This window comes from Sinocyclocheilus anshuiensis, unplaced genomic scaffold (genome assembly GCF_001515605.1).
Source record: "Sinocyclocheilus anshuiensis isolate Anshui unplaced genomic scaffold, SAMN03320099.WGS_v1.1 scaffold870, whole genome shotgun sequence".
NCBI classification, from domain to species: Eukaryota; Metazoa; Chordata; class Actinopteri; order Cypriniformes; family Cyprinidae; genus Sinocyclocheilus; species Sinocyclocheilus anshuiensis.
The window spans coordinates 60,507-72,740 of record NW_015540842.1 but is presented as its reverse complement, the minus strand read 5'-3'; the positions used below and the strand labels follow the sequence as shown (position 1 = coordinate 72,740).

Below are 12,234 nucleotides of genomic sequence, written 5' to 3'. Positions count from 1 at the left end.
TGATTGGCTGGCAGGTATGCTATAACTGGCTATAACGCACACACATCTCTCTCGATCGATAATTAATTGAAATAAATGTGATCTTACCTCACTATTTCATCTCTGTCTGATTTGAAGCTGGCAGAATGCTAGAGCTAACGAGCCGTAACTGATGAAAATAACCGAAATTTTTACCCTTCCGGTCAAATATTGCGCTGCAAAGTACTAGTTTTAACTTGTCTATAACTTGGCAAATGACCATGGAATAAGCGGGATAATCAACGGCTTGCCGTGCATTAAAGGATTTTAAATGCACTTCACGTCGGGTGGTTCTTGGCCTCCACATCATGCATTTAAAATCCTTTAATGCACGGCAAACCGTTAATTATCCCTTACATATAAATATATGAAATATATAAAACAAGACACTCACAGGTTGTATTTAAGTAGGTATTAAAACTGTATTCAGGACAAAATGTCAAAAGACTATACAAATTATTTAATGTATTGATACACATCTGAAACGGAGTATACTGATTTTTGGCCCTCAGATAAAAGAACACAAATGCATTCACATTAGCAAGGCACCGAGTGTTACAACCTACTAAGTGCACGTCTGGTACAGTAAATGGAACAGACGGTTAATTTTGTTCCAAAACACTATATTACATGGTCGTCTAATTAAACTTATGACAGAATGACTAAATAAAAGGTCTCATGTTACGTATACATCATCCAATGCTATACAAATCCTATACAATCCACTGTTTAGATGAGTTGGGTGATTCTTTCTGTTGTTTGTAGGATATAGGGTTAACTGGAAAATCTATTGCAAAAGAAAGGTCATTTTGGGAAGAGGCTGTATGTTGAATGGCTCCATGGGCTCTTCTCAAAGTTTAGACTTGGCCTGGAAGAAGCTCATGATGGCCTGCATGCATTCATCTGAGAGCCAGCGCTCCACCAGTCTCTCCACCTCTGCGTCGTTCACGGCGTGAAGTTTCTCTTTCTCCACCACGCGGATCAGCTGCTTCGACAGAGCCAGAGACTGAAGAGGTACGAGAAAACGACCATGATTAGCATTGGTTTTCATGCAACAAGATCCTTTTACCTGAGAATGATAATAAGACTCATTTTTTAACACTAGTACATCACAATTCAAGCAGCCTGAGCACTTACGTTCCTGGGCAGTTTGGCATAGGCCTTCAGTCTGGTCCACACCTCGGACTGGAAGGAGCTTTCAGGAAAGACCTCGGTCACCAGACCCACTTCACAGGCCTGTGTGGCCGTCAGCTTCTTATTAAACAACAGCATCTCGCTAGCCTGAACAGAGAGGACAAACATACTCTAAAGAACATCTCTGAGTATATCTGAGCCGCTCAGAAGTGACGCACACGGAAATGCAGCGGAGATCAAAACAAAACAACGGTCACTAATTAGAAGTCCAAAATGAGGATTTGTAAAGAAGAATGTCGGAGAATTTCGATATAAGCCAAGAGGAGACTGGTTTTCCTTTGCTAAAGTAATGAAACTTTGCTTCCTTTGCTCCTGTTAACAAACGTTGGTTTTCACGAGACTCACCGGCGTATGCGCAATGCTGAACTCATACGTCCGGAGCTGCTTCCATGTAAAAGAAGAATGTCAGAGGATTTCGATATAAGCCAAGAGGAGACTGGTTTTCCATTGCTAAAGTAAGGAAACTTTGCTTCCTTTGCTCCTGTTAACAAACGTTGGTTTTCACGAGACTCACCGGCGTATGCGCAATGCTGAACTCATACGTCCGGAGCTGCTTCCATGTACAACTGTTGGCGCGGGTGAGTAAAACACAGCCTAATTTTAATTTTTGGGTGAACTAACCATTTAACAGAGCTGAAGGCGAAGTGTGTCATTTCTGTGCCATTAGTGCCACCAAAGAAATCAAAAATATTAATGACTGTTTTTAAACAGGTTTCCCCAAATGCTTTTCCACAATCTGCAATTGGTTGGCCGAACAGATAGCCCCGGCCCATCTCACGTCTTTGGTTGACCTGTTGCTGGGCAGGGCTGGTCTGTATGTCCAACCAGAGCAATGATTTGATTGCAACTCAGTGTTTACACTATTTTGTTAAGTCAACATACAAATGACTTACTTAAATTCTAATCACTTAGGGTGCTTTCACACCTGGCCCGTTGTTTCGGAACCTGGCACATTTCCCCTTTAGCTCGGTTCGTTTGGGCATATGTGAACATGGCAATTGCGCTCGGATCCGAGCCAAAACAATCGGTCTGAGATCGCTTGAACGAGGTGGTCTCGGCTCGACTGAAAACAAACTCTGGAGCAGTTCGGTTGTAGTGAGAAAGTAATCCGATCCAAAGGACCAACGAACCAGGCTATATCACAATGTATGAAGGGTGATTACGTAAGTTCCGTGAAAAGCAGTAGACGATATCTGTGGGTGAGCACGTCTTCGCCATTCAAAATCAAACAGCGCCGTTTTCATTTTATAATGCCGTCTTATTGCTCTTCTTCCTAGTAGGTGCATTTTAACAATGTTTTCCCGACGAATCCTGGACTCCTGCTCAAAATGATAAATTAATAAATGAATATAACGACAGCTACAAAAAAAAAACAACAATAAGCCCTCGAATAAGCCGTCTTTCCATCATGACGGATGACAGCTATGAGCGGAATTCCTGAAAATAAACCGTGGAACTTTGACCAGTCAGAGGACAGTTTACTCGTACGCGACTTGTATTAACAATTTTGGTCCGTTTAGAAACTTAGCCGTGTGAAAGCGAACCGCACCAAGAATAAAAAGCAACATTGTAATAATTTTAATCCCTGTTTCGGAACAAAGCAATCGATCTACAGGTGTGAAAGCACCCTTATAAACAAGACAAAAAAAACTGCTGTTTTCCTCCAAAATAAAAGCTTGATGGTTTAACATTTGAAAATGAAGCAATTAAGACAGCTGTAAATATTAGTATTGTAAATTCGCAGTTGTATTATAAAATACAATTGTTCACTGTATTATTATTATTATTTTTTAAATACTCCAATTTTTTTATGGTGAAATATTGAAATAAGCATATTTATTTATTTTGTGTAATATTTTTATTTAGTAATAGCATTTATAATAAAACAAATATTTATTATTATTATTATTATCATTTTATAGTCATGTTATTATATAAATCACAACATTTCTGGCCAAATTTTTCTGCCCTACAAATAAGTACAGCAAACCAAACAATCAGAATTTTTAGCAGAAAAACTGCAATTATATTTTTTTCCCATATCATGTAGTCCACTGTATATATATTAGTGCTGTTAGCTGATTAAAAAAAAATTGTACTGTGATTATCATTGTGATATTTTTTTTTATAATAAACTGATTAATCTCAAATTTCAGCGGATGTTCATACCTTTGCCGCACCCATAATTTTGGGGAAAAGATATGAAGAGCAGCCCTCTGGACTCTGACCCAGCTGACTGAAGGGTGTGTGAAACGTCGCCTAAACACAAAACAAAGGGACAGAAAGCCAAAATACATGCAGATATATAGATATAATTAAACAGACAAGACATGATGGATCACTGATATGCTGTAAGAAAGCAGCTCACCTTCTCTGTGGCATAAACAACATCAAAAAGTCCCAGCAGAGTGACTGACACCCCCACCGCCGGTCCGTTTATGACTCCAATCAGAGGTTTGGGGAAGTCAATGTACACCTTTACGTACCTCCTAAAACAACACAAGCACACATACGTCCATCATAACTTCCCATCAACCTCAAAAATACTATAAACTGGTTTAGAATCAAGCAAAATAGACTTCACCTCAGTAACTCCCCGGATTCTTTAGCCAACTTCTCAACTCCACCCTCAGGGATCTTTGTGAAGTTGTTCAGGTCGTTTCCACTGCAGTAATAATCTCCACTACCTTCAGAGACATTAAAAAGTGGATAAGCACATTTGATTTACAGAGGTATATCTGCACACACTGAAAGGTAAAGCAAAATACTTCACCTGTTATCACTGTAATGACAGAATCGTCTTTGCCAGCAAGATCCAAAGCTTCGATTAGCTCATTGTACATCTACAGGATGCAAAAACATGAAAGAATATTTTCTAAAAATGTCTAACCATCAGTGTTGCTACTGTAAACTAAAACTTAACGTCTTTTAAAAGTTTCTGTTATTTCAAATTAAGCTGAAATAAAACTGGATGGAAAAGATAAATTAAACTTCAAAAATTAGCACAAAAAAAAAAAAAAGCGTGAAGTACTAAAATGTAAACTGAAATAAAAATAAAGCTAAATAGAAATATTTAAAAAAGAGAATAATAATGGCAAATACATATGACTAAATTGCTAAAACTTATTAGAATTAAAATATAACAATAAAACCATTAAAACATTAATACAATTATAGCATATAAATAATACTAAAACAACACTGGCTCATAGTTTGTGTCAGTCTTGGCATTCTCTGGTCGAATATTTATTTAAAATTGACCACTGTCCTACAGTGAAAACTGACATCCTACATAAATATATAGTTTAGTCATGAAACTCTAGATGGCGCAGGTTGATGGTTAACATAACTGATGATATTCAGAGTTAAACGACTTGTCACAAGCTGATTGGTTCATGCTGCATATGCAGCCAATGAGTTTACTGCCTTGCATTTATATGGCTGGCTAGCATTCACTTGAGATTCCTGTAGCCCGCATTCAGAGTTTCTCTGAAACCCTCCACCTTCCCCAGCTCCACCTGATCTGCTACGGGTTAATTTATATGCTAGTTGTGCAGCAGCAGTATGTCTTAAATACTCATGGCACCGTATCGCCGTATGCATTGGCAGTAGCAAGTTCCTGTACTTGCTTGCAGCAGCAGCAATAATCTACAACTACAGCAATAACCAACAGCAGCAGCAGCATAGCAGGTCTATTCCGCCAAGACCAAAATACATTAACACTGTCATATCCATCACCATGCTAAAATCTTCCGAGAGTTGTCATGATTAAACTATTCGTTTTGAGCCTTCAAAATGTGAAAAAAAAAATAAAAATTATCCAAAGCAACTTCTTCACCTCCACAGTGATGGCGTTCTTTTTCTCGGGTCTGTTGAGCCGGATGGTGGTGATGTTGTCCTCTGTGCTGACCAGCAGGGTCTGGAAGCCCTTTGTGCTCCCGGTGGGCTGCGCTGCCACCGCAGGAGCTTCTGTTCCCACCAGAGACGAGATGAGATCCACATACTGCTGCCTGGCCTCTTCCTAACACGGTCACATTACCACATAAAACACTAGATGTATGCTGGACACATACACTGTGCTCGGTACATGCTCGCTCTTTATTTAGAGGTCTGCAAAACTATTAGGTTAAAGCCTAAACCTTGTCCTGAGACCTGAATGAAACCCTGTGGCCCATTATCAAATCCAAACCTGTTTTCAGCAATTTAAATAAGGCTGAAATGAAGTAAGATATTAGTAAGATAGATGAACGTAAACCTAAAAGGAAAATGAAAAGTCACAACTAACTAAAATAAAGTTTAATTTGAAGTACTACAATTATTAAAACTATAACTGAAATAAAAATCAAGATAAATAAAAAAAGTGTTTACAAAAAAATAAGAAAAGCACATAAAAAAAAAATAAATAAATAAAACATAATTACAATATATAAATATAAATATTAAAATAACAATCCTTCTATTGCTTATGAGCGTGAGCATGCAAGTTATATAAACATCAAACAAAATGCATATGCTTTAGTAATTAGATTTTTATTCAAATTTGATTTTCAAATATTTTTTTTTTGTAATTAATTACAAATTTGAACATAAAACCTTTAGTAATACATAAAAACTGACCCAAAATTGGGTTTTCTTTATATTCACTCTATAGTGAAAAATAAATATGATGTCAAAAAATAAATATGAAAAATACCTGTGACACGGGGCCTAGACTCTTCCACGCGTCCCATTTGGCTTTATTCACAAAGTCCAGCATGCTGGGTTTGGAGGTGTTGCAGGGTCCTTGTGTGGCCTGATCATTTACAAAACAGTCAGAAATGCATCATAATTAACGGACAATCTGGTCTTGTAGATGGAGTCAACAAAAATCTGTAATTGAAAGAGGTCTCTTCTGCTCACCAAGGCTGCATTAATTTGATCAAAAATGCAGTAAAATCAGTAATATTGTAAAATATTATTACAATTTAATGTTGAAAAAGTTGAATAAATTTAATGCATACCTGCTGGATAAAAGTATATATTTCTTTAAAAATCTTGGAAAGGTAGACTAACTTCATGAGAAATTAAAAACAATCGTGAAATCAAATCCAAACATATAGTAAACATATAGTAAAATACCTGAACATGCTGAACAAATTCATTTAAAGTAAATTAACTTTTATTTTTCACTTCTGAAGCCTTTTTTGTCCCAAGAGCGAGTGCATTTTATTAGTCCAGAGTAGGGGTGTGCGATATATCTCGTCTGCGATAATATCGTAATTGTTGTTTTAACGATGTGCGATTTGACATTATCGAGTATTTTGCAAAGACCTTTCAAAACACCTCTACAGCATGATTCAATCTAATAAATGCATTTAGAATGATCACAAAATTCAAGATATGTGGACAGAAAATGTATATATTTATATAATTTCATATAGTTAATCAGTATCACACAGAGTGCCGCTTTTTTCTCCAAAAATTACCATGATTACAAATGTAATATTGATTTTTTAACTACAGTTCAAAAAACAAGAAGTTAATTAAGAGACTTACGTTTTAGACACCATATTGCTTGTTTTTGCTCTATTTCGACAACAAAAATAATTCCAAACACAGCTACAGCGCAGTTTTGCATCTCTGAGCAACATGACGGTGTTTCGTTCCTGAATTAATCTAGGATAGCTAATTATAGGAAACACTGGCATCAATAATCAATGCAAAGAATCTACTTTCTCCATAGATTGAGGTAATTTGGAGCAAGAAAGCAGATTCTTGTATTGCTTTTTATGTCTGTAATCATGGGTGTCTTGCAGTACTGTAATTCGGCTTGGTATATGAGTCTATCTGTTAGTCTAAAAACAAAGCTAATGAACTTACTAAAAATGTGCTCCAAAATTGTGGGTCAGCCACTTCAAAAAGCATATGAACTATCTTACCATAATAAGATTAGCTAATAACATTGTTTCTGAACCTAATCATGTGTTGTATAATGAATTTGTATTGTTGCCATCTAATCGACGATATAAGGTCCCAAGATACAGCCGAATTAAGTTAAAGAATTAATTTGTACATCAAGCTGTATTAGCGCTGAATAACTCATATAAAAAAAATTTTTTATGTATGTGTGTGAAAGCTCTGCATTCCGTGTTGTTTATGTGATCAAGTATTGTAACCTTGAGTGAACCTGCTGTAACGTAAGACAAATTTAGACAATAAGTGTATCGTATCGTATCGTATCGTATCTAACAATGCCTTGGAAAAAACAGTTCATCTTAAAAAATAAAGCATATACATAAACCCAAACAGGACAGGTATCGAATGCAATTCGGTGTCCCAAGCTCCTGAAACATTGGCGTCTCGTATTTTAGAGCAGTCGATGCAATTTATAAAAGAAATCAATCAAATTTGCATGTGTGATTACACCAAATACACAAAATAATGTTCTTTTTAGCAGCATCATATGACCCCTTTAAATGATTCGGTTCAATTGCAATGACTCACTAAGTAACAGTGACTTGCTGCCACCTACTGGTGGTTTTAATTTCACATTTAAAGTTTAAGAGACCAGCACAATAACACACTCAGCAAAATATGCTTGTGGGAAAAAAATGGGAAGGTTACTTTGGAAATGTAATAGGTTACAGATTACAATTAACCCTATTTAAAATGTAATAAGCAACTATTTCAACAATATAACTGATTGCATTTGATTACTTTTCTAAATTTAATTTTCTCTTTTTTTCCCCCGAAACTGTTGATCATTTTGAAACATGTAAAGCAGGCAGGGTTAACCTTACAGTAGAACTCAACACTGTTCTAATGAACGTTTTCAACTGTTAATCGTTTTCAAACATTTAAACCAGGCAGGGTTAACCCTACAGTAGTACTCAACACTGGTTACTGTCAGACTTTCAAAATCCTTCATCACTTGAATTAAGATTATAATAATTGAATTTTAAAGCACAGCCACCACAAAATCAGACTTTAGCACCTCTTTTTACTTTGAGGTTGATCTGAGGTTAAATACAGATTTAAAATCGTAAGATATAGTTTAATAGTTGATGTCGTTTTTGAAATCAAATCTGAATTATAGGATAGCTAATTATAGGAAACACTGGCATCAATAATCAATGCAAAGAATCTACTTTCTCCATAGATTGAGGTAATTTGGAGCAAGAAAGCAGATTCTTGTATTGCTTTTTATGTCTGTAATCATGGGTGTCTTGCAGTACTGTAATTCGGCTTGGTATATGAGTCTATCTGTTAGTCTAAAAACAAAGCTAATGAACTTACTAAAAATGTGCTCCAAAATTGTGGGTCAGCCACTTCAAAAAGCATATGAACTATCTTACCATAATAAGATTAGCTAATAACATTGTTTCTGAACCTAATCATGTGTTGTATAATGAATTTGTATTGTTGCCATCTAATCGACGATATAAGGTCCCAAGATACAGCCGAATTAAGTTAAAGAATTCATTTGTACATCAAGCTGTATTAGCGCCGAATAACTCATATAAAAAGTAAATGTCCTTTTTTTTATGTGTGTGTGTGAAAGCTCTGCATTCCGTGTTGTTTATGTGATCAAGTATTGTAACCTTGAGTGAACCTGCTGTAACGTAAGACAAATTTAGACAATAAGTGTATCGTATCGTATCGTATCGTATCTAACAATGCCTTGGAAAAAACAGTTCATCTTAAAAAATAAAGCATATACATAAACCCAAACAGGACAGGTATCGAATGCAATTCGGTGTCCCAAGCTCCTGAAACATTGGCGTCTCGTATTTTAGAGCAGTCGATGCAATTTATAAAAGAAATCAATCAAATTTGCATGTGTGAGAAAATATTCAGATGTAACCCCCTTTGTAATTGTTAACATTTTCAAAAGTAACTAATTTAATAAAAAAAAAATTCTCAGTAACTGTAACAGATTACAGTTACATTTGTAATTAAATTACGTAATTCCGTTACATGTAACTAGCTACTCCCCAGCACTGGTTATATTGATCATTTCTCACCTGTTTAAAGAGTGCGTAGACCTTGAGTTTGACTTCATTCCCTGGATCCTTCTTCAGAGCTCCTAGGTTTTCTTTGGCCGCGTTGAACTCTTCTACTGATGCTCCCATAACTGCAGCAGAGCTGTGCAGCGGAGCACACACAGCTTTACTCGCTCTGGACACATACCAGAAATATATTACAATTCGGTGTCCCGGTATGTGCTTTTATGTGAAAACATGAATGAGAGGGTGTTGTGTGTGAAGTGTGTGAGAGCTGAGGATCTGACAGACACCATGATGTAGAGTAAAGGTCAATGCAAGCTCAAGGTGTTTCTGTTGCGAAGCACATGATGTCCAGAGCAATATGGAGATGATAATGTCGTGCATCTAGAAACTGTTCAAAATCAAAATTACACATATTATATCTCTAATAAGATCTCTCTTACCTGGCGAATCGGTAAAATCTCCAGGGCGAGAGAAGTCTGATCGCAGCAGCCATAACCCTGACGCAACGTAATAGCTGTGCGCTGCTGTCAATCATCTGTCAGATCATCTAACTCCGCCCACTACACACATATCAGCCAATCAGGCACCATCTTATTCTCACTCTCTTTTTCTCAACTTGAAATGTATCGTTCAAAAACAATTACTGCCGCCTCCTGGTTGGAGGAATCGGATTTGCCTTTTAGATGTCGAACTGCTATGGATTGAATTTTAGCTTGGAGGAAAGAATTCACGAATAATGTTCTGAACTCGGGTGTTCGAGGAAAAAAAAAAAAAACGCATTTCACTCAAACCATCTTCATAAGTGACTAATTGAATTACACGTTTTTTTTTTTCTCAGTAACTGTAACAGATTACAGTTACATTTATTTTGTAATTAAATTACATGATTCTGTTACATGTAACTAGTTACTCCCCAACACTGATGTCAGCCGCATTACAGCTGGAATAAAGCAATAAGCCCCAAGAAGCCGTGGTTTACAGTGAATTTATAACAGCATCGTGCCTACAACCCCCTTAGCTGTTATAAATTCACTGTAAACCATGGCTTCACGGGGCTTATTGCTTTTATAAAATGGTTATTCCATATACGTAGTTAGGTTTCACAAAATAAAACAGAGCAAATAAAATGTAATGATATTAATAAAAACAGTATTCTTCCACCAAACAATGTAGTTCCTCAGAAACACATGTGGTTGCAACAAAGTAGTTGCCGAGCAACACACAGAAGTAAACAAAGGTGTATGTTTGTAGAGTAATTTACAACAGCTTCGAACGCGGCTCAGCCAATCAGAATCCAGGACCGGAACTCTCCGTTTTATAACTGACAACAAATCATACTCAACCATTAAATTCAATTTGAAGGAATTTAAATCAACATTCGAGAACTAAATATATTTAATATATTATCAACAGTAGTATAACAACGATCAATGGCAATTTTCTGGCTACAGAAAGAACTGTTAACTTGCGCTTTTAAGTTGACTTGTAAATGTATTTCTATTATAAACTAGCCTACAATTTCTGTTGAACAGAAACAGCTGAAAATCGAACAGAAATTGTTAATCAAATATTATTTCTTAAAATTACTTGAATGTTAAAGGCAAAATGACTCTATTAAATTAATGAATAATGAATAGGCCTTTAAATGTGGCCAAACTACTCAAAATTAAATACATTTAATTTACGTTTTAATTCAATCTTTATATAAAACAATGCATGAATGAAATGTATCTTTAAATGGGTAGAACTGGTGTAGCCTATTTAGTTTCTGAATTGTGATCAAGTAGTTGCTGTTCATTGTAAATATTTAATAATATTTGGCATAAAAAGAATTCAATCTCTTGACCAGTAATCAGCTAAATAATGTCTCTCTAGGTGAAAGCCTGACAGCTAGTGGTTGTCTTTGTGTACATGTATGTACAGTATGTATGATGCCAGGAATAAAGTCAGTCTTGGAATATGTACAACAGGGCCATCTACTGGTTCATAAAATGTACATAAAGACAACAGGCATACTGTACTGGAAGAAATTTGACTAAAAACTGTTCCCTAAGCAACACCAGGTGACAGAAGTTTTCTTTTCTCTTTTTTTTTATAGATAAATAAATGTCCAAAAATAAATTAATTAATTAGCAAACAAAACATAAACTAAGCCATTTGCAGAGAACGAGCTCCTCAATTCTCAATCCAACCGAACAGAGCCATAAAATAAAGCAAATCTGGAATCCAAATCTCATTACATGTTTAATGACCACATACACCTAAAAATAGCCATACAAATCATCTAAAGGCTTGTCTGTTTAAACTGTGTAGACTAAATATTTTCATTTATGCTTTTTTTTTTTGTTTAAAAGAAGAAATCAGATATTTTTTGGTTGATTCACAATTCGGATGACTTAACTATTACAGTAAAATGTGAAAACGGTAATAACAACAATAACATAAATGAGCAGTTGGTTCAAACTAGATGTGAATGGGATGTGCATAGACTACACATAAATTATGAATCAATACAGTGCTTGGATTAGCCTGCCACATGCATGCAAGGCACAATGAATATAATGTACAATCAGTAATGAGAGAAACCTAGTTGCGACACACCCCAAAGTAAAAATTGTGAGGCCATTATCACTTACAGTTTTCATAACTCTGGGTGTGTTGTAATTGAAGACGTTTACAAACTAAAGGGGTTTGTTACAGCTGAATGCAGCTCCCACTGAACACTGTAGCCTGTGTTTTATGCATCTGATGTCCATGTTTGTAAATTAGATTGATTGAAATAGACTTACAGATGATAAATGTGACTCAAGCAGAGGAATGATGAGAAGACTTCATGGCTCCATCGTTTGGTGAAAATCAGCCTTCAGAAAATGTTGATTCGATTTACAGTGTTGCCAATTTAGCAATTGTGTTGCTAGATTTAGCAACTTTTCAGACAACCCTAGGAACTTTTTTTGTTTGTTTGTTTTTCAAAAAGCACCTAGCAACAAATTTAACTATTTTTATCTATCTATCTATCTATCTATCTATCTAT

At 35.8% G+C, this 12,234-nt stretch overlaps 1 protein-coding gene across 1 annotated transcript; it reads right to left on the bottom strand.

Moving 5' to 3' along the window:
- Window positions 1-415: 415 nt before the first annotated feature.
- LOC107687502 (enoyl-CoA delta isomerase 2, mitochondrial-like) lies at window positions 416-9,751 on the bottom strand. Its single transcript, XM_016484859.1, has 10 exons — window positions 9,641-9,751; window positions 9,216-9,369; window positions 5,906-6,004; window positions 5,051-5,233; window positions 3,986-4,055; window positions 3,797-3,899; window positions 3,581-3,701; window positions 3,382-3,471; window positions 1,156-1,299; window positions 416-1,024 (listed from the first exon to the last, which is right to left on the bottom strand). Exons 1-10 carry the CDS (start codon window positions 9,733-9,735, stop codon window positions 869-871), a joined length of 1,215 nt encoding a protein of 404 aa, XP_016340345.1. The 5' UTR covers window positions 9,736-9,751; the 3' UTR covers window positions 416-868.
- Window positions 9,752-12,234: the final 2,483 nt, after the last annotated feature.